This window comes from Oncorhynchus keta, chromosome 27 (genome assembly GCF_023373465.1).
Source record: "Oncorhynchus keta strain PuntledgeMale-10-30-2019 chromosome 27, Oket_V2, whole genome shotgun sequence".
NCBI classification, from domain to species: domain Eukaryota; kingdom Metazoa; phylum Chordata; class Actinopteri; order Salmoniformes; family Salmonidae; genus Oncorhynchus; species Oncorhynchus keta.
In genome coordinates this window covers 16,968,817-16,992,047 of record NC_068447.1, presented here as the reverse complement: position 1 = coordinate 16,992,047, position 23,231 = coordinate 16,968,817, and the positions used below count along the sequence as shown (strand labels likewise).

Sequence of the window (23,231 nt, the reverse complement as noted above, 5' to 3'; positions counted from 1 at the left end):
GGAGGTCCCACATATGCTGAGCACTTGGCTGCTTTTCTTCCACTCTGCGGTAGATTTCACTCCAAACCAACTCAATTGGGTTGAGGTCGGGTGATTGTGGAGGCCACGTCATCTGATGCAGCACTCCATCACTCTCCTTCTTGGTCAAATAGCCCTTGCACAGCTTGGAGGTGTGTTTTGGGTAATTGTCCTGTTGATAGTCCCCCTAAGCACAAACCAGATGGGATGGCGTATCACTGCAGAATGCTGTGGTAGCCATACTGGTGTGCATTGAATTCTAAATAAATCACTATCAGTGTCACCAGCAAAGCATCCCCACACCATCACACCTCCTCCTCTATGCTTCACGGTGGGAATCACACATGCGAAGATCATCTGCTCACCTACTCTGCATCTCACAAATACACGGCGTTTGGAACCAATAATCTCAAATTTGGACTCATCAGACGAAAGGACCAATTCCCATCGGTCTAATGTCCATTGCTCATGTTTCTTGGCCCAAGCAAGTCTCTTCTTCCTATTGGTGTCCTTTAGTAGTAGTTTCTTTGCAGCAATTTACCATGAAGGCCTGATTCACACAGTCTTCTCTGAACAGTTGATGTTGAGATGTGTTACTTGAACTCTGTGAAGCATTTATTTGGGCTGCAATTTCTGAGACTGGTAACTCTAATGAACTTATCCTCTGCAGAAGAGGTAACTCTGGGTCTTTCTTTCCTGTGGCGAGGCTCATGAGATCCATGTTCTTCATAGCGCTTGATGGTTTTTGCGACTGCATTGAAAAATAAATTCTAAGTTCTTGACATTTTCTGGATTGACTGACCTTCATGTCTTAAAGTAATGATGGACTGTTGTTTCTCTTTACTTATTTGAGCTGTTCTTGCCATAATATGGACTTGGTCTTTTACCAACCCTATCTTGTCAGCACAAAACTGATTGGCTCAAACACATTAAGAAGAAAAGAAAGGAGGACGCTTTTCCCCCTGGTTTATTTTCATGCCAGCTAGGTCGGCTATACTCCTGTTGCAAATATAAGCAATGTGCTTAATATTAGGAAAGTTGAGAAATAAATATAGTAGGCCTAGCCTACTGAAAGCTGATGGGATGCTCCTCTTTTTAGTAGAGGCCATCACTCTGTTTTCTTGCGGAATTGCATAGCCTACTGAAATGTTGCGCAACATGAGCTCATGGGCTCTCATGAAGTGCTTGATTAGGTTTTCAAATACATTTACATTGATGTCAGAGTGATTAGAGGGACAATAGAGTGCTGAGTACCAGGCAGTTAGCAAGTTTGGTAGACTACTAACGACCTGCATCAGAGCTTGGAGAAGCCTAATTACCGTGACTTAACTGTCACATGGTTTTTGACTGCCTTCATGACCTTCGTGACCGCCGGTGTAGTGGTAATACGGTCACCGTAACATCCCTAATCAGGATGCATTTGGAATCATCATCATCAGAGGTCCAGATAATAGTTCATGGCTACTGTATGTTGAGTGATTTGTGGACAGATAGCACAACAGTGATACATGGATGAAGTGTGAAGTGTTAATTCAAGACAACCATTGAGAAACAAGTTCATGAAATCCTATACAACTGTGAGGACAGGAGGTGGACGTGCTGATTGGTGGACAGGAGGTGAATGTGCTGATTGGTCCCTGACTATGAAGCATTGTTTTAACAGCTCCATTCATCAGCTCAGCTCCGTCACCTACTAGACTATAAACCAAATGAAAACTCAAACTCTCTCATACCCTGTTTACCCTCATTTACAGTTTATGGTTATCATATAGCCTACATCAGAGGACCATGACTAGCTTATATGAATACCGTCATAACTGAGACTGCATGTACATTTCTAACTAAGGTAAACAAAAAAGAATAGAAAAAAGTCATTGAAAGGCTACTCCTAAATGGACATTCCATAAATTCTCGCTAAGGCCTAACATTAGTATCAAGACTTGGTATCTAATTAAAAAGCGTCCATATTATTGGCAACGTCCAGAAAACTGCCATTTTAGGAAGTTGGGTTTGTTTACATTTCTGAGTCAGTCTATGCTAAACACTCTGCCAGTCAACCCAGAGCTGCTGTAGCAGTGGGACTAGTGAGGGAGCTGACTCACTCGGATTATTAGATGTTATACTCAGACACTCTTGGGAGAATAATGGACGTACAAGACAATGCTTTTTTTCTCTCTTACATTTTATCCAACTAAGAATAAAGATGCATAACCAATAACTAATTATCCCTGCAGTTTTTTGGGGGGGATCCAATTTGTGGTCATGTTTGGTAGCAGTGGTTGATGGGTTTTATGGTCTAACTGTGCTTTTTTGTCATACTTACTGGTAGCAGTTGTTGTGGAAGCGGTTGTAGCTGCCAAGGGCAGTTAAAGCACCCAGACCAATGGCATAGGAGAAGAAGATCTGAGTGCCAGCATCGATCCACACCTAGGAACATAACATGAATATTTATGTTAAAACAATCCTTGCATATCCCTGTGCAACACATGCTGTCTGTACTGTACACACCATACCTGGGCTTCCCAGAGTTTGGACCAGTCTGGTTTCAGATAGTACACAATCCCATCCAGCGCTCCAGGTAAGGTTACACCATGGGCCAACAGAACCACCAGGACCAGGTAAGGAAACAGAGCTGTGAAGTACACTACCTACAGGGAAGGAAACAGAGCTGTGAAGTACACTACCTACACTACCTACAAGAGAGAGTGGGAAACAATCAACAACGACCTGACAAAAATCTTGGAACAACAGGTAGGAACAGCAGAGAAAAAGCTTGAAAGGATGGGAGACATTATCTACCACTACGGAGAAGAGCGCTTTGGAGTAAACGAAAGGAGAAGTGGCAAGACACAACCCCCGCCAGCCAAATATAGGAGGCAGCAGGAGATCGAGATACTTGTCAGAGAGAGAAGGCAGCTGAGGAAGCAGTGGAAGAAGGCCTCTGATGCAGAGAGAGAAGGTCTCATGCTACTCCAAGCAGACATTAAATGTCGGCTGGCAACCTTGCAAAGAGCGGAAAACTTAAGGAAACTTCGTAGGAAGAAGGTACACTCAAGAACACGGTTCTATAAAAACCCCTTTAAGTTTGTCAAAGATCTCTTCGCAAAGGAAAAGTGCGGAATCCTAAAAACTCCAAAGCCTGAACTGGAAGAACATCTGGAAAATGTCCACCAGGACATGAAAAGGCGTGAGCAGATAGTCATCCCACATGACATCCCACCTATTCAACCACCAGAATTCAATCTGGACACTGACCCTCCAAAATGGAGGGAAGTAGAGAACGTTGTCCGAAGAGCAAGAGCGGCCTCTGCTCCTGGGCCTAATGGAGTACCATACAAGCTCTACAAGAACGCCCCGGATGTTCTACGCTTTCTTTGGAGGCTCATGAGGATAGTGTGGCAGAAGGAAATAATACCAAAGGCATGGCGAAGGGCTGGTGGTGTGCTAATCCCGAAAGAGAAGGATGCGACAGACATCAGTCAATTCCGACCAATCTCCCTTCTCAACGTCGAAGGGAAGATCTTTTTCAGTATAATAGCACAGAGGCTGTCCACTTATCTGGAAAGGAACAAGTACATTGACACATCTGTACAGAAAGCAGGCATTTCTGGTTTCTCTGGTTGCCTGGAACATACTAGTATGATTTGGCACCAGATCCAAACAGCTAAGAAGGACAAGAGAGACCTCTATGTCATCTTCCTCGACCTGGCCAATGCCTTTGGCTCAGTTCCCCATGAACTCCTCTGGGAATCCTTCAACATTTTCCACGTACCAGAACCCATCACTACACTGGTAAAGGCCTATTTCCAAGACCTGCAATTGTGTTTCACAACACCTGACTTCACAACAACATGGCAGCGCTTGGAAGTAGGCATAATGGCAGGCTGTACAATTTCTCCTCTGGCCTTCACTATGGCCATGGAAGTCATCATCAGGGCATTGAGATGGGTGGTCGGCGGTGAGAGAACTAAGGAAGGGCTCCGTCTCCCACCTATCCGAGCATACATGGATGACATGACTATACTGACCACCACTGCAGCATGCACCAGGCGGCTACTTGCAAAACTGCAGGATAACATCAAGTGGGCCCGGATGAAAATCAAGCCAAGCAAATCTCGAAGCATCTCCATAGTCAAGGGACAGCTTAAAGATGTGAGGTTCTGCATTGGAGATGACCCGATACCAACGGTATCTGAGCAACCCATCAAGAGCCTGGGTAGATGGTACAACGAAAGCCTCCGGGATAAAGATCAAGTGCAGCAAGTAAGGCAGGACATCGCCGACGGTCTTGAGAACATCAACAAGACCCTACTGCCTGGGAGGCTCAAGCTTTGGTGCCTACAGTTTGGACTTCTCCCCGGGTAATGTGGCCACTCACCGTCTATGAGGTCCCATTAACAACAGTGGAGAAGATGGAGCGAACCATTACCTCATACGTGAAGAAATGGCTGGGTGTCCCACGATGCCTGAGTAACATCGGCCTCTATGGCAAAGGGGTCCTTGAACTACCTCTTACAAGTCTAACGGAGGAGTACAAGTGCTCTAAAGTAAGACTTCAGATGACATTGAAGGACTCCAAAGACCAGACCATTAGCAAGGCTGCACCTCTTCTACAAACTGGACGGAAATGGACATCATCCAAGGCTGTGCAGCAAGCAACATCAGCCCTGAGACACCAAGACATTGTGGGGAATATCCAGCATGGAAGAGGAGGCTTTGGCCTGGCAGCAAGCAAACCAACGTTCCATAAGGCAACAACATCTGAACGCAGGAAGCTGGTGGTCGAGGAGGTGCGCAGACAGGAGGAGACTGCAAGAAGTGCAAAGGCTGTCTCTCTTGCTAAACAAGGGCAATGGACGCGGTGGGAAGGCCTGGAGAGGAGAAAGATCAACTGGGTGAGCTTTGGCAAATGGAGGCAAGCAACATCAGCTTCATCATAAGAGCTGTTTATGATGTGCTTCCATCACCAAAAATCTACATCAATGGTATGGCGAGGACTCGACCTGCTCCCTCTGCCCAGCTCCAGCGACTCTCAGGCATATAATGACAGGTTGCAAGACCAGCCTCTCACAAGGCCGCTACACCTGGAGGCACAATCAGGTCCTCAAGAGCCTGGCTGTAGCACTTGAGACCAAGAGGAGTGCAACCAATTCATTACCTCCAAAAACAAGCAATCCCGTCAAAACAACAACATTCATCCGGGAGGGACAGAAAAGGCCCAAGTATCCTCCTACAAAGCCAGAAACTGGACACCTAGCCATGGCCCGGGACTGGAAGATGCTTGTCGATATTGGCCAGCAACTCATTTTTCCACCTGAGATTGCTTCTACCAACCTTAGGCCAGACATGGTACTCTGGTCCCCTTCACGAAAGGCTGTGTACATCATAGAGCTCACAGTCCCATGGGAAAACTCTGTTGAAGAGGCCTACGAGCGTAAGAAACTGCGTTACACAGAGTTGGCAGCAGACGCAACTCAGCGTGGCTGGAATGCAAGGTCTGGCCAGTTGAAGTGGGATGCAGAGGATTCGTGGCTTCTTCCATCATCAGGTTGCTGAAAGAACTTGGAATCCATGGACAGGCTCTGCGGCAGACCGTCAGAGCAGTTTCTCAAGCAGCTGAAAGAGGCAGCCAGTGGATCTGGATCAAACGGAAGGACCCTTGCTGGGCTATAACTTCATGACCCCCCACCCCCACCTGAGAACCCAATTCAGATCCCTCCAACTTGAGGAGGGCATATGAGGTATACGGTCAGCTGTATGGCTGGCTCAGGGAAGAGGACGCCCCTGCCATGCATAGTCCCGTGGGACATCTTAATTGGGCATGGGACACAAGCTAAGGCTTGATTACCCTTTAGCTGGCCACCTTTGATGAGGGTGTTTAGTGATTAAAGGCCGAAACACCCACTGATTCGAAGGCACACTACTGAGGATGTGTCCCAAAATTGACATCTTACCCCAGTCTAAGAAATAAACCTCCCATGCCACTCTGTCAACATCACGGCAAATCTCATGTGAGTGCATTCCATCTATTGGCACAATGGACAGTTTTTAACATCTCGTCCCGTGTTTTATGATTCAGGGAAGGAAACAGAGCTGTGAAGTACACTACCTACAGGGAAGGGAAGAGAGCTGTGAAGTACACTACCTAAAGGGAACGAAACAGAGATGTGAAGTACACTACCTACAGGGAAGGAAACAGAGCTGTGAAGTACACTACCTACAGGGAAGGGAACAGAGATGTGAAGTACACTACCTACAGGGAAGGAAACAGAGATGTGAAGTACACTACCTACAGGGAAGGGAACAGAGATGTGAAGTACACTACCTACAGGGAAGGAACCAGAGATGTGAAGTACACTACCTACAGGGAAGGGAACAGAGATGTGAAGTACACTACCTACAGGGAAGGAAACAGAGCTGTGAAGTACACTACCTACAGGGAAGGAAACAGAGATGTGAAGAAGTACACTACCTACAGGGAAGGGAACAGAGATGTGAAGTACACTACCTACAGGGAAGGAAACAGAGATGTGAAGTACACTACCTACAGGGAAGGGAACAGAGATGTGAAGTACACTACCTACAGGGAAGGAAACAGAGATGTGAAGTACACTACCTACAGGGAAGGAAACAGAGCTGTGAAGTACACTACCTACAGGGAAGGGAACAGAGATGTGAACTGACAGCTCGTGTTTCCTCCCACACTAGTTTATTACTTGACTTACAGACCTTATAGTATATCAATTGGTTGTTTCAAACCACCTAAAACCAACTTAGGCATAAAAGATGGTAATAAGAGCTAGAGTAGGGTCTCCACACTGGTGGGTGTGATGACATGACGTAACTTCCTCAAACAAGTGTGTGAACGTCTACAGTGCATTCGGAAATAATTCAGACCCCTTGACTTTTTCCACATTTTGTTATGTTACAGCCTTATTAAAAAATTGATATAATTATACTTTTTTTTCTCATCAATCAACACACAATACACCATTTACATAAGTATTCAGACCCTTTACTCAGTACTTTGTTGAAGCACCTTTGGCAGCGATTACATCCTCAAGTCTTCTTGGGTAAGAAGCTACAAGCTTGGCACACCTGTATTTGGTGAGTTTCTCCCATTCTTCTCTGCAGATCCTCTCAAGCTCTGTCAGGTTGGATGGGGAGCATTGTTGCACAGCTATTTTCAGGTCTCTCCAGAGATGTTCGATCGAGTTCAAGTCCGGGCTCTGGCTGGGCCACTCAATGACATTCAAAAACTTGACCCAAAGCCACTCTTGTGTTTTCTTGGCTGTGTGCTTAGGGTCATTGTCCTGTTGGAAGGTGAACCTTCACCCCAGTCTTCACCCCACCCCACCCCACCCCAGTCCTTCACCCCAGTCTTCACCCCACCCCAGTCTTCACCCCAGTCTACTCTCTTCTTAGAGCTGGGCGGCCAGATTGATTGCACAAATCATGTGCAATCAATTGAATTTACTACAGGTGGATTCCAATCTAGTTGTAGAACAATCTCAAGGATGATCAATGGAAACAGGATGCACCTGAGCTGAATTTTGAGTCCCATTGCAAAGGGTCTGAATACTTATGTACGTAAGATATATGTTTCTTTTTCATAGACTTGCAAGAATTAATTTAAAAAAAAATGTTTTTTCACTTTGTCACTATGGGGTATTGTGCGTAGATTGATGAGGATTTTTTTTGTATTTAATCCATTTGAGAATAAGGCTGTAACGTAACGAACTGTGTAAAAAGGAATCTGAATACTTTCCAAAAGCACTGTTAAAGAATTCACAACAGCCATTCATTATTTCATAATTTCATTTAAATCAAATCAAGTTTTATTGGTCACATTCACATGGTTAGCAGATGTTAATGCGAGTGTAGCGAAATGCTTGTGCTTCTAGTTCTGACCGTGCAGTAATATCTAACAAATAGTCTAACAATTTCACAACTACCTTATACAGACATAAGTGTAAAGGAATGATGAATAATACGTACATATAAATATATGGATGAGCGATGGCCGAACGGCATAGGCAAGATGCAGTAAATGGTATAGAGTACAGTATATACAGTACATATGAGATGAGTAATGTAGGTAGGGTACGTAAACATTATATAAAGTGGCATTGTTTAAGTGACAAGTGATACATTTATCATATTATTTATTACATCCAAAGGTGATTTATAAAAGTGGCTAGAGATTGAGTCTGTATGTTGGAGGAAGCCACTCAATGTTAGTGATGGCTGCTTAACAGTCTGATGACGTTGAGATAGAAGCTGTTTTTCAGTCTCTCGGTCCCTGCTTTGGTGCACCTGTAGTGACCTCGCCTTCTGGATGATAGCGGGGTGAACAGGCAGTGGCTTGGGTGGTTGTTGTCCTTGATGATCTTTATGGAATCCCTGTGACATCGGGTGGTGTAGGTGTCCTGGAGGGCAGGTAGTTTGCCTCCGGTGATGCGTTGTGCAGACCTCACTACCCTCTGGAGAGCCTTACGGTTGTGGGCGGAGCAGTTGCCGTACCAGATGGTGATACAGCCCGACAGGAAGCTCTCGAATGTGCATCTGTAAAAGTTTGTGAGTGTTTTTGGTGACAAGCCAAATTTCTTCAGCCTCCTGAGGTTGAAGAGGCGCTGTTGCGCCTTCTTCACCACGCTGTCTGTGTGGGTGGAGCGTTGGACTAGTACCCGAAAGGTTGCAAGTTCAAATCCCTGAGCTGACAAGGTACAAATCTGTCGTTCTGCACCTGAACAGGCAGTTAACCCACTGTTCCTATGCTGTCATTGAAAATAAGAATGTGTTTATTTAACTTGCCTAATTAAATAAAGGTCAAATAATTGATTTATTTTAAAAATTCAGTTTGTCCGTGATATGTGTACCCCGAGGAACTTAAAACTTTCCACCTTCTCCACTACTGTCCCGTTTCCTGAAGTCCACGATCATCTCCTTTGTTTTGTTGACATTGAATGTGAGGTTATTTTCCTGACACCACACTCTGAGGGGCCTCACCTCCTCCATGTAGGTCGTCTTGTCGTTGTTGGTAATCAAGCCTACCACTGTAGTGTCGTCTGCAAACTTGATGATTGAGTTGGAGGCGTGCATGGCCACAAAGTCATGGGTGAACAGGGAGTACAGGAGAGGGCTGAGAACACACCCTTGTGGGGCCCCAGTGTTGAGGATCAGCGGGGTGGCCCGTCAGGAAGTCGAGGACCCAGTTGCACAGGGCGGGGTCAAGACCCAGGGTCTTGAGCTTAAAGATGGGTTTGGAGGGTACTATGGTGTTAAATGCTGAGCTGTAATTGATGAACAGCATTCTTACATAGGTATTCCTCTTGTCCAGATGGGTTAGGGCAGTGTGCAGTGTGGTTGCGATTGTGTCTGTGGACCTATTGGGGCTGTAAGCAAATTGGAGTGGGTCTAGGGTGTCAGGTAGGGTGGAGGTGATATGGTCCTTGACTAGTCTCTCGAAGCACTTCATGATGACGGAAGTGAGTGCTACGGGGCGATAGTCGTTTAGCTCAGTTACCTTAGCTTTCTTGGGAATAGGAACAATGGTGGCCCTCTTGAAGCATGTGGGAACTGCAGACTGGGATAGGGATTGATTGAATATGTCCGTAAACATAAAAGCCAGCTGGTCTGCGCATGCTCTGAGGACGCGGCTAGGGATGCTGTTTGGGCCAGCAGCCTTGCGAGGGTTAACACGTTTAAATGTTTTACTCATGTTGGCTGCGGTGAAGGAGAGCAGGTTTTGGTAGCGGGCCGTGTCAGTGGCACTGTATTGTCCTCAAAGCGAGGAAAAAAGTTATTTAGTTTGTCTGGGAGCAAGACATTGGTGTCCGCGACGGGCTGGTTTTCTTTTTGTAGTCCGTGATTGACTGTAGACCCTGCCACATACGTCTCGTGTCTGAGCCGTTGAATTGCGACTCTACTTTGTCTCTATACTGACACTTAGCTTGTTTGATTGCCTTGCATGGGGAATAGCTATACTGCTTGTATTTGGTCAGGTTTCCGGTTGCCTTGCCATGATTAAAAGCAGTGGTTCGCGCTTTCAGTTTGCACAAATGCTGCCATCAATCAACGGTTTCTGGTTGGGGAAGGATTTAATAAGTCACCGTGGGTACCACATCCCCGATGCACTTGTTAATAAACTCGGTCACCGAATCAGCGTATACATCAATGTTATTGTCCGATGCTATCCGGAACATATCCCAGTTCGCGTGATCAAAGCAATCTTGAAGCGTGGAATCAGATTGGTCGGACCAGCGTTGAACAGACCTAAGCATGGGTGTTTCCTGTTTAAGTTTCTGTCTATAGGCTGGGACAAAATGGAGTTGTGGTCAGATTTGCCAAAAGGAGGGCGGGGGGCTTTGTATGCGTCGTGGAAATTAGAGTAGCAATGATACAGAATGCTGCCAGCCGGGTCGCACATTCAATATGCTGATAAAATTTAGGGAGCCTTGTTTTCAGATTAGCCTTGTTAAAATCCCCAGCTACAATAAATGCAGCCTAAGGATATATGTGGTTTCCAGTTTACATAGAGTCCAATGAAGTTCTTTCAGGGCCGTCGAGGTGTCTGCTTGGGGGGTATACACGGTTGTGATTATAATCGAAGAGAATTCTCTTGGTAGGTAATGCGGTCGGCATTTGATCGTAAGGAATTCTAGGTCAGGTGAACAAAAGGACTTGAGTTCCTGTATGTTGTTATAATCACACCATGACTCGTTAATCATAAGGCATACACCCCCGCCCTTCTTCTTACCAGAGAAGTGTTTCTGTCGGAGCGATGTGTGAAGAAACCGGGTGGCTGTACCGACTCTGATAACATATCCCGAGAGAGCCATGTTTCCGTGAAACAGAGAATGTTACAATCTCTGATGTCTCTCTGGAAGGCATCCCTTGCTCGAATTTCATCTAACTTGTTGTTAAGAGACTGGATATTGGCGAGTAGTATACTTGGGAGCGGTGGGCGGTGTGCCTGACCAGAAGACCGCCCCGTCGTTTTGGGTCGCCTACTGGGAACAGATCCACTGTCCTGGGTGGTGGTCCAAACAGAGGATCCGCTTTGGGAAAGACGTATTCCTGGTCTTAATGTTGGTAAGTTGACGTCGCTCTTATATCCAATAGTTCCTCCCAGCTGTATGTAATAAAACTTAAGATTTCCTGGGGTAACAGTGTAAGAAATAACACGTAAAAAATAAACTACAGCATCATTTCCTAAGAATGCGAAGCGAGGCGTCCATCTCTGTCGGCGCCAAACACTCCAACAAAACAGAGAACACAGTTTTTCCAGAGACGGCAAAATAGGTAACAATAGATCTGAGGGTCAGAGTAAATCCACAGCAACACCACATGAACACACACACACGCATCCAAACCCACACACAGATTCATCTGACACAACATTAGGAACACAACATGAACACCAACATGTACGCAGTCAAATAATACCTCCCAGGATACATGGCGAAAAACCCATGGCTCTGTTCTACTTCACAGCTCTGTTCTCTTCCCTGAAGCACATACGCAGATTTGGGATTTTGCTGAGAAAGCAACTTCCCGGTATCCTTTGCTAATCTTGTGTTAGAGCCTCCTAACCGTATTTAATAAAGTTGGAGGAAAAAAGGAACATATTTGCCTTGATCTGCAGGGACCCCCCTACCCGCCCCTCAAATGCACACAGAGGGGAAAGTTACTAATCGGCTTAAGTGGCCGGCTCAATTACCCTCCTTTTTTGCACCCTGCTCTGTGAGCTTTGGCTATTTCTGTGGAACACATAAGCACGTATGCATACCTACATAGACACACAATTATATGTAAAGATACATAAAACAACAGAAACATACCCGCCTACACACATGCACATTATTCTCAAACACAGCCTCTCCTACTAGATATTTGTTTCAAAGCTGCTTCAAGTTGAGACTGTTGGTGTTTTTCAATATTTTGAAGCATGCATTGATGCAAGCTTCAATGGAAAGTCTTTATAGAAAGTACTTGCACATTTATTGAAATCAATGGCGGCTATTACTATTTGAGCTGAATCGGGAGAAAATAAACTCCAATGTCAGAATGAAATGTTGCCCATTTACATCTGATACGTTGCCTGTGGTAATTTCGGCATATTTACCTGCCTACAATACCCACTGTAGTGTGCGTAGATCGCAAGCCCATAGTAAGTCAATAGGGCTGACTGGCTTGCTACTACTGTTAGCTAGATAGATAGCCATAACGAATTGTTCGCTAGCTAGCTATCCACGAAGAACGTACATCTTGTCCTGGCTGGAAGAGGGTTCAGTGAATGGGTAAGTTAATAGTAAGTCAATAGGTCTAACTCGCCAGCTAGCTAGCTAGCCACAAATAATTGGTAGCTAGCGACCCACCAAAAATTGATATCTACCTTGCATAACATTAGTTTTAGGTAATTTTTGCCCTTTTAACTAGCTGGATAGCTAGATTATTACGATTCACATATAGTTGCTAATTATGAATTAAAATGTTTGCTTTGTGTATAAAGTGCATTCAGACCCATTGACTTTTTCCACATTTCGCGTATTTTTGATTTTGTTATGGATTAAATAAAACATTGTCCATATCAATCTACACTTATCAATACCCCACAATGACAAAGCAAACAGATTTTTTGATATTCTTGCAAATGTATTAAAAGTAAAAAACAGAAGTACCTTATTTACATAAGTATTCAGACCCTTTGCTATGAGACTCAAAATTGAGCTCAGCTGCATCCTGTTTCCATTGATCATCCTTGAGATGTTTCTACAACATGATTGGAGTCCACCTGTGGTATATTCAATTGACTGAACATGATTTAGAAAGGCAAACACCTGCATACGTAATTGCGCACCCAACTCACTCAGGTGCTTCGCTATATCACATTTGACATTGTCCGTAAGCTTGAGTTTATTTGCACACAAAAAAATCAAACAATAATGGAAAGACCTGTGTGTTGTCCTTGTTAATGCAAAGACTTGTGTGTTGTCCTTGTTAATGCAAAGACTTGTGTGTTGTCCTTGTTAATGCAGACAGAGAAGAGCTCCAACTTCTTAATCATAGCTTCAATTTTGTCCCGCACATTGAATATAGTTGAGTCCATGCAATCCTAGATTCAGATCATTCAGGTGAGAAAAAACATCACCCAGATAGGCCAGTCGTATGAGAAACTCGTCATCTTGCAAGCAGTCAGACAAGTGAAAATTATGGTCAGTAAAGAAAACTTTAAGCTCGTCTCTCAATTCAAAAAAGTGTCAATACTTTGCCACCTTGATAACCAGCGCACTTCTGTATGTTGTAAAAGCGTTACATGGTCACTGCCCATGTCATTGCATAGTGCAGAAAATACAGGAGAGTTCAGGGGCCTTGCTTTAACAAAGTTAACCATTTTCACTGTAGTGTCCAAAATGTCTTTGAAGCTATCAGGCTTTCCTTTGGTAGCAAGAGCCTCTCAGTGGATGCTGCAGTGTACCCAAGTGGCGTCGGGTGCAACTGCTGGCACGCGCGTTACCACTGCACTATGTCTCCCTGTCATGGCTTTAGCACCATCACTGGTTTGCAGTGGTTTGCAGAAGAGAATGTCTTCCTTAATTGATCAGGAGCTGTGCCAGGCCTGTTGACTCATCCAGCTGTAATGCATAGAATTCACTGGCTTGTATGTGAAGCAGTAATTGATTCAAAACATCTCCTGCCATGTCACTGATGCGTCGTGAAACAGTGTTGTTTGATGAAGGCATTGTCTGTATAGTTTTTTTGGCCTTTTCCCCCAGCATTGTCCCAGCCATATCCGCGGCAGCAGGAAGAATTAAGTCCTCTACAATAGTATGGGGCTTGCCTGTCTTACTCCTCGAAAGACGTCTTAATTCTCGGTTTATTTTTCAAATTGGCATGTTTTGTTTCTAAATGTCTGCGCAAGAGTGAAGGTTTCATCAGTTTGTGAAATAGTATATTTGCGCCTCGATGGTCCAACGTCCCTGTCTGTTGTTCGGTTCTTTCCCGGATAAGGGTGCAGTAGGTCTTCAGCTGCATCAGATTCACAACTGTCAGTGTCCATGCTAGCTGGGCTAACAACAACATGTAGAATTACTGATGCTAGCATTGGATGTGCTCGTGGAAGCAGAACAACTTGTGTTGTCAACAAGTGCAGGTGTAGTACTGCTAGAAGTAGCAGTACTACCAGTAGAGCTGTTATGTGTCTCTATGGATGCAGGCCTTACTTTTTTAAACTATTTATATTTTCTAGCAAACGGAATGAGCAGCAGCTACCTTTGGCTACATATGGACCTTTAGTGGAGTTCCCCAGAGAGAGTAACGGTTAATGTGATTGGATGTTCATTATTTGACTAGGCTACCTGTATTTGACATTGTGTTGTTATTTCACTGAACACTGGAGGGTTTAACTTTATTTTTGGCAGTGAAACGAGGCTACTCAGGCGAGAAAAAAACATCACCCAAATGTATAGCCCCGTTGGAAAATATAAATGGACTGTTTGAAAATGTGAAAAAAATTAAATAAAAATGTTCTATATTTATATTTTAAATGTGAATCACATTTTTCTTTGGCGTACCCACGACAACATTGCGCGTGTACCCGTTTGGAAATACCTGTACTAAGGAAAAACACACACACACGCATGTTTTTCCAGTCCCACATATTAGTTGATTTTACATGTGTGCTATCAAGTGTGTCTGATTATATTTGTCAGTCTAGACATTATGATCCGTACTAAAGCTGCTTTGAGGTCAGAGGGCAAAGTGGAGAATGGACAAATCTCTAAAGCTAGACTCACAAGAACACAGAAATTCCATTCTCGTTAATGTTGCTACAGTAGCTACATGTTGTTTTTACTTTGTTTAGATTGAAAAGACTTTTCTAGGCAGAAAAAACCCTGTATCTTACCTTAACTTAAGCTAAGCAAAGCAAAAGACATATCCTTACACCCACACTCACCCACACGTTCACTGACCTTGCCTGTGCCTTTGACTCCCTTCCAGATGCAGAAGTAAACAATAACCCAGGTGGCGATCAGACAGAGGACCATGTGAGAGCTGATGTCACCAGGCTCATCCAGACCACCAGAGAGACGGAGCACCTTACGCCTGACACACATACACACAGAGAGAGAGAGAGAGAGAGAGAGAGAGAGAGAGAGAGAGAGAGAGAGAGAGAGAGAGAGAGAGAGAGAGAGAGAGAGAGAGAGAGTGTAATGTTTACTGTTCATTTTTATTGTTTATTTCACTTTTGTATATTGTCTCCTTGCTTTGGCAATGTTAACATATGTTTCCCATGCCAATAAAGCCCTTTGAATTGAGTTGAGAGAGAGAGTTCAGACAAAAAGAATAGACAACCAATAACCTATGGTTAGGTAGTCAGTCCTATGACCAACCCAACACAACAGACCACAGATCACTTACTCCCAGAACTCAATGACTGGCGAGCGCATGCCCTCTGGTTCCACGCAGCTGCCGTTGAAGAGGAGCAGAGTAGAGGATGAGAGGTTGAGTGGGGAGGATACCACCGACGAGAGGAGGGAGGTGGGGATAGAGGGATCGGGGGTGGAGGAGAGGAGAGGCAGGGTGCTGCGGTTGTGGCAAGCCCGGCGGAAGTTTTCGGTGCAGTTGAGGGTGTTCCAGGGGTGCCCGCAGGTAGCCCAGGGTAATGGGTTGGTGAAGGAGTGAAGCAGGAAGTACAAGCCCCACACCAGGATCATGATGTAGTAGGTGTTACAGAAGAACACTATTACCATGGAGGCCAGGCCAAGACCTGTGGAGAGAGAGAGAGAGAGAGAGAGGAAATGAGAAGGAGTGGCAGATGAGGGGATGTACAGTGGAGAACATAAGGACAAACATTTAGAGGAAGGATATATGAGAAAGAAAAATTAACGGGTTAGAGAACAAAAAAATAAAAAACCTCACTCAGAAAAATGAATTCCATCTCCATTAAACAACATCTATGAAGATCAGGTTCCAAAATTCTAATACTTTGTGTTTTGTGTGCCAGCACTACTAAGGTACGGGTATCTCTTTGTGGTACCTATGCCGCCTAGGGGAAGAGCTGTCAGGAAAATAGTTATCTTCACAAGAATTAAATCATGAAATAGATTTGAATTTTATGAAATGTTTACTTTACCAGGCAGGTCAATTAAGAACAGATGCTTATTTACAATAACCAAGGGCTGTTGAGAATACACACTTTATAAGGTTTATTAGGTACACCCATCAGGTACTGGATCAGACCCCACTTTGACTCCAGAACAGCCTGAATTATTTGAGGAATGGAAACGTTGCTTAAATTGGTATCAAGGGACCTAACGTGTGCCAGGAAAACATTCCCCACACCATTATCCCACCTCCACCAGCCTGTACCGTTGACTCCAGGCAGGATAGGGCCATGGACTCATGCTGCTTATGCCAAATCCTTAACCTGCATGATGCAACAGGAAGTAGGATTCGCCAGACCAGACAATATTTTTGTACTTCTCAACTGTCCAGTGTTGGTGATCATGTGCCCACTGGAGCTGCTTCTTGTTTTTAGCTGATAGGAGCAGAACCCAGTGTGGTCGTCTGCTGCAATAGTCCATGCGTGACAAGGACAGACACCACTGTTGTACTGTGCCATTATTGGCCGGTTTGTGGCCCACCTGTTAGCTTGCATGATTCTTGCCATTCTCCTTTCATTTCTCGTCAACAAGCTGTTTTCGCCAAAGGACCGCCGCTGACGGGATGTTTTCTGTTTATCGCACCATTCTCTGTAAACCCTAGACACTGTCGTGCGTGAAAAGCCCAGGAGGCTGGATGTTTCTGAGATACTGGAACCAACGTGCACGGCACTGACAATCATATCACAGTGTTTCTGAGATACTGGAACCAACGTGCACGGCACTGACAATCATATCACAGTGTTTCTGAGATACTGGAACCAACGTGCACGGCACTGACAATCATATCACAGTGTTTCTGAGATACTGGAACTAACGTGCACGGCACTGACAATCATATCACAGTGTTTCTGAGATACTGGAACTAACGTGCACGGCACTGACAATCATATCACAGTGTTTCTGAGATACTGGAACCAACGTGCACGGCACTGACAATCATATCACAGTGTTTCTGAGATATTGGAACCAACGTGCACGGCACTGACAATCATACCACAGTGTTTCTGAGATACTGGAACTAACGTGCACGGCACTGACAATCATATCACAGTGTTTCTGAGATACTGGAACTAACGTGCACGGCACTGACAATCATATCACAGTGTTTCTGAGATACTGGAACCAACGTGCACGGCACTGACAATCATATCACAGTGTTTCTGAGATACTGGAACTAACGTGCACGGCACTGAGAATCATATCACAGTGTTTCTGAGATACTGGAACCAACGTGCACGGCACTGACAATCATATCACAGTGTTTCTGAGATATTGGAACCAACGTGCACGGCACTGACAATCATACCACAGTGTTTCTGAGATACTGGAACCAACGTGCACGGCACTGACAATCATACCACAGTGTTTCTGAGATACTGGAACCAACGTGCACGGCACTGACAATCATACCACAGTGTTTCTGAGATACTGGAACCAACGTGCACGGCACTGACAATCATACCACACTCAAAGTCGCTTAGATCACTTGTTTTGCCAATTCTAATGTCCAATCAAACAGTAACTGAATGCCTTGATGACCGTCTGCCTGCTTTATATAACAAGCCACGGCCACGTGACTCACTGTCTGTAGGAGCGAACCATTTTCGTGAACGGGGTGGTGTACCTAATAAACTGAGTGTAGGTTGGAAGTTGATGACGATGCTATGATATGACAGAGGAGCTGGGCTGCAAGTTACAACAGAATCAACATATTCACAACAGCTCTTATGTCAAAATTTCATCAATCAAGTCTTGTTTATTCTGACAGTTGTTTCAGTTACATAATGCCAACATCTATGCCGAAATTGGTGGTTTGAACAACCAAATGCTAGCCTATATTATAGGGGGGCGAAAGAAAGGATGTGTGAGACAGAGGGGTTGCAGAATAAAACAAGACAAAACCTACCTCAGAAACATGTATTCACTCTTCATTAATGCATTCACATTACAGTACCTTTAAAGAGAGGGGCAATGTTCCATGCAGAGACCCCTCCTTGCTTCATGAACTGACCAAGAGCGATTTCCAGGAAGAACACGGGAATACCTCCGATGAACACAATAATCATGTAGGGGATCAGGAACACGCCTACAACACGCAACACACACATGTTAGCAACACAACTCCACACACTACACAACACAGAGGCTATATTTCACAAACATACAACACAACACCTACTCTATTATGTGACAAATCTATCAAATACAGTCCTCGTGCATGCTTGTATAACTAGTGTTCAACTTGTTGTGGACAGATAAAAGTATCTCTATAACAGACATGATTATATCATTTATATTTCTACATGCTCATGGGAGACAGAGAGAGAGAGAGAGAGAGAGAGAGAGAGAGAGAGAGAGAGAGAGAGAGAGAGAGAGAGAGAGAGAGAGAGAGAGAGAGAGAGAGGAGAGAGAGAGAGAGAGAGAGAGAGAGAGAGAGAGAGAGAGAGAGGGAGAGAGAGAGAGAGAGAGAGAGAGAGAGAGAGAGAGAGAGAGAGAGAGAGAGAGAGAGAGAGAGAGAGAGAGAGAGAGAGAGAGAGAGAGAGAGAGAGAGAGAGAGAGAGAAAGAGAAAGAGAGATCGCAAGCTGAAGAACTAGAGCTGGCATTTAGGCTAAAACTTATCTAACAAAATGTTATTGCAGTGCAGTGACAAGGGAAGAGAGAAGGAAGGACAGATTAAGTGAGTGAGAGAAAGAGAGAGAGCAGGAGGAGGAGAGGAGGGTAGACAAGGCCATAGATAAGGAGGAGGTGTATTGAGAGGGAGATAACCATATTGTTTCATTCATTTAGTGTTTGGGCATGAGTGGCCGGCATGGTCCTTTGAACAGAGAGAACGATAGAAAGTAGGAAGGAGAGAGAATGAAAGAGAATGAGAAAGAGACCGTTAGTAAAAGTGAAAGTACACTAGGAGGGATTCTTGCTTGTATGTATTATGTCAAATATAACCATCCTATATGTCCCTTTTACAGTACAACTGACTCAAAAGCTTGAGGTCAAATGAAACGCATACATACACTACATGACCAAAAGTATGTGGACACCTGCTCGCAGAATATCTCATTCTAAAATCATGGGCATTAATATGGAGTTGGTTCCCCCTTTGCTAATATAACAGCCACTACTCTTCTGGGAAGGCTTTCCATTAGATGTTGGTACATTACTGCAGGGACTTGCTTCTGTTCAGCCACAAGTGCATTAGTAAGGTCGGGGCACTGATGTTGGGAATTTCCTTCACTGGAACTAAGGGGCCTGAACCATGAAAAACAGCCCCAGACCATTATTCCTCCTCCACCAAAATGTACAGTTGGCACTAGAGGTCGACCGATTAATCGGAATGGCATTTCAAGTTTTCAGAACAATCGGTAATCTGCATTTTTGGACACCTATCATGGCCGATTACATTGTACTCCATGAGGAGACTGCATGGCAGGCTGACTACCTGTTATGCGAGTGCAGCAAGGAGCCACGGTAAAGTGCTAGCTAGCATTAAACTTATAAAAAACAATCAATCTTAACATAATCACTAGTTAACTACACATGGTTGATGATATTATTACTCGTTTATCTAGCTCGTCCTGCATTGCATATAATCAATGCGGTGCCTGTTAATTTATCATTGAATCACAGCCTACTTCGCCAAATGGGTGATTTAACAAGCGCTTTCATGAAAAAGAACACTATCGTTGCACCAATGTGTACCTAACCATAAACATCAACGCCTTTCTTAAAATCAATACACAACTATATATTTTTTAAACCTGCATATTTACTTAATATTGCCTGCTAACATGAATTTCTTTTAACTTGGGAAATTGTGTCACTTCTCTTGCGTTCTGTGCAACAGAGTCAAAGGCTGACCACACCGCTCGGGTTGCAAAATACATTTTGAAATCTATGTTTTTCAATTATTGCACCCACGTGCGCGTCAACGAGCATCTGCGTTGCCAAGGGCTAAAATAGAAGTCATTTTTTATTTCTGATGAAGATCGCGCTGCAAGTCCTGCCACTCCCATCTCTTCATTGGTTTATAGAAGCAGGTACCCACGTGCCATCTCCTCATTGGTTATACCCACGTGGGTGATTGAAAGACGAACTGTGTTGCCGGTCGGTGTAGTAATACTATGAAAGTTTAGATGCCAATCATCATATAAGTTCAAAGATTAAAAAGCCTGGAAGGAGGAAAGATGACTAGAAACGATTCAGTTGACTGTTTTATGTGTGGATTAATTGTCGGAGTAGAGGACCTTGTGCATTTAAGGAAAAATAACAACTCAATGTTTATTTCCCAGATCAAATTAGCTAGCAACAGCAAGCTAACTAAATAGGACAAATTAGCTAGCAAGTGCAAGCTAGCGAGCTAAATTTCCATAAATGTCTAATGCTTTTCGACCTGTTCCCAAATTAATGTAATTGGTTCAGTTTGTTTTGATATTTTAACCTGCGTGTCGTGATCGCGTTTGGTGTAGGGGGTCAAAATAAAGTTATCCACGATGGAGCACGCGCGCAGCCGGTTTGGATTCCGTGTCAGGGTATATGCAGCAGTTTGGGCCGCCTGGCTCGTTGCGAACTGTCTGAAGACCATTTCTTCCAAACAAAGACAGCCAACTTCACCAAACGGGGGATGATTTAACAAAAGTGCATTTGTGAAAAAAGCACAATCGTTGCACGAATGGACCAAACCATAAAAATCCAATCCTTTCTTAAAAACCAATACACAGAAGTGTATATTTTTAAACCTGCCTATTAAGTTAAAATAAATGTATGTTAGCAGGCAATATTAACTAGGGAAATTGTGTCACTTCTCTTGCGTTCATTGTACGCAGATTCAGGGTATATGCAACAGTATGGGCCACCTGGCTTTGCCAGAATTGTACATAATTATGACATAACATTGAAGGTTGTGCAATGTAACAGCAATATTTAGACTTATGGATGCCACCCATTAGATAAAATACGGAACGGTTCCGTATTTCATTGAAAGAATAAACGTTTTGTTTTCGAAATGATAGTTTCTGCATTTGACCAAATAAATGTTGTACCTTTATTTAACTAGGCAAGTCATTTAAGAACCAATTCTTATTTTCAATAACAGCCTAGGAACTGTTAACTGCCTATTCAGGGCAGAACGACAGATTTGTACCTTGTCAGCTAGGGGGTTTGAACTTGCAACCTTCCGGTTACTAGTCCAACGCTCTAACCACTAGGCTACCCTGCCTCCCCTAATGACCTAAGGCTCGTATTTCTGTGTTATTATGTTATATATATATGCCATTTAGCTGACGCTTTTATCCAAAGCGACTTACAGTCATGTGTGCATACATTCTACGTATGGGTGGTCCCGGGAATCGAACCCACTACCCTGGCGTTACAAGCGCCATGCTCTACCAACTGAGCCACAGAAGTCTATGATTTGATATTTGATAGAGCAGTCTGACTGAGCGGTGGTAGGCAGCAGCAGGCTCGTAAGCATTCATTCAAACAGCACTTTCCTGTATTTGCCAGCAGCTCTTTGCTGTGCTTCAAGCATTGCGCTGTTCTTGACTTCAAGCCTATCAAATCCAGAGATTAGGCTGGCAACACTAAAGTACCTATTAGAACATCCAATAGTCAAAGGTATATGAAATACAAATGGTATAGAGAGAAATAGTCCTATAGTAACTACAACCAAAAACTTCTTACCTGGGAATATTGAAGACTCATGTTAAAAGGAACCACCAGCTTTCATATGTTCTGAGCAAGGAACTTAAACGTTAGCATTTTAACATGGCACATATTGCACTTTTACTTTCTTCTTCAACACTGTGTTTTTGCATTATTTAAACCAAATTAAACATGTTTCATTATTTATTTGAGACTAAATTGATTTTATTATGTTCAAATAAAAGTGTTCATTGTTCATTCAGTATTGTTGTAATTATCATTATTACAAATATATAAATCAAAATCTGCCTTTTTTGGTCCTCCAATAATCGGTATCGGCGTTGAAAAATCATCATCGGTCGACCTCTAGTTGACACTATGCATTAGGGCAGGTAGCGCTCTCCTGTCATCCGCCAAACCCAGAGTCATCCATCGGACTGCCAGATGGTGAAGCGTGATTCATAATTTCAGAGAACGCGTTTCCACTGCTCCAGAGTCCAATGGTGGTAAGCTTTACACCACTCCAGCCGATGCATGGTGATCTTAGTCTTGTGTGTGGCTGCTCGGCCACGGAAACCCATTTCATGAAGCTCCCTGCAAACAGTTATTGTGCTAACGTTGCTTCCAGAGGCAGCTTAGAACTCGGGAGTGAATGCAACTGAGGACAGACAAATGTTTTTTATTTTATTTATTTTTTGTGATATGCAATTGCGATCTTGTCTCATCGCTGCAACTCCCTAACGGGATCTGGAGAGGCGAAGGTCGAGTCATGCGTCCTCCAAAACATGACCCGCCAAACCGCGCATCTTAACACCCGCCCGCTTAACCTAGAAGCCAGCTGCACCAATATGTCGGAGGAAACACTGTTCAACTGACAACCGAAGTCAGCTTGCAGGCGCCAGGCCTGCCACAAGTTGCTAGACCGCGATGGGCTAAGTAAAGCCACCCCCCGGTCAAACCCTTCCCTAACCCAGACGACACTGGGACAATTGTGTACCGCCTTATGGGACTCCCCGGATTGAACCCGGGTCTGTAGTGACACCTTAAGCACTGCGATGCAGTGCCTTAGACCGCTGCGCCATTCGGGAGGCTGGACGGATGAATTTTACGTGCTTCAGCACTCGGCAGTCCCGTTCTGTGAGCTTCTGTGGCCTACCACTTTGTGGCTAAGCTGTTGTTGCTCCTAGACGTGTCCACTTCGTAATATCCCCACTTCCAGTTGAATGGGGCAGCTTAACGGGGCAGCAAGACAGAAATTTGACGAACTGACTTGTTTCAGTGACACGTTGAAAGTCACTGAGCTCTTCAGTAAGGCCATTCTACTGCCAATGTTTTGTCTATGGAGATTGCATGGCTGTGTTCTCGATTTAATATCCTTTCAGCAACAGGTGTGTCTGAAATAGCCG

General features: G+C 44.2%; 1 protein-coding gene and 1 long non-coding RNA gene across 2 annotated transcripts in view; both read right to left on the bottom strand.

The window, feature by feature from the left end:
• Positions 1–23,231, bottom strand: part of si:ch211-117c9.5 (sodium- and chloride-dependent creatine transporter 1) — a 43,061-nt gene that overhangs the window by 13,397 nt on the left and 6,433 nt on the right. Inside the window, exons 3-7 of the mRNA XM_052481835.1 lie at positions 18,142–18,273; positions 15,442–15,790; positions 14,994–15,126; positions 2,532–2,666; positions 2,342–2,445 (exon numbers count right to left, since the gene is read on the bottom strand). Of these exons, the coding sequence (XP_052337795.1) occupies positions 2,342–2,445; positions 2,532–2,666; positions 14,994–15,126; positions 15,442–15,790; positions 18,142–18,273 (853 nt within the window). The remainder of the gene's footprint in view (positions 1–2,341; positions 2,446–2,531; positions 2,667–14,993; positions 15,127–15,441; positions 15,791–18,141; positions 18,274–23,231) is intronic.
• On the bottom strand, positions 6,280–7,200 carry LOC127912471 (uncharacterized). Its single transcript, XR_008082840.1, has 4 exons — positions 6,671–7,200; positions 6,563–6,598; positions 6,491–6,526; positions 6,280–6,343 (listed from the first exon to the last, which is right to left on the bottom strand). It is a non-coding gene; the product is annotated as an uncharacterized LOC127912471 (long non-coding RNA).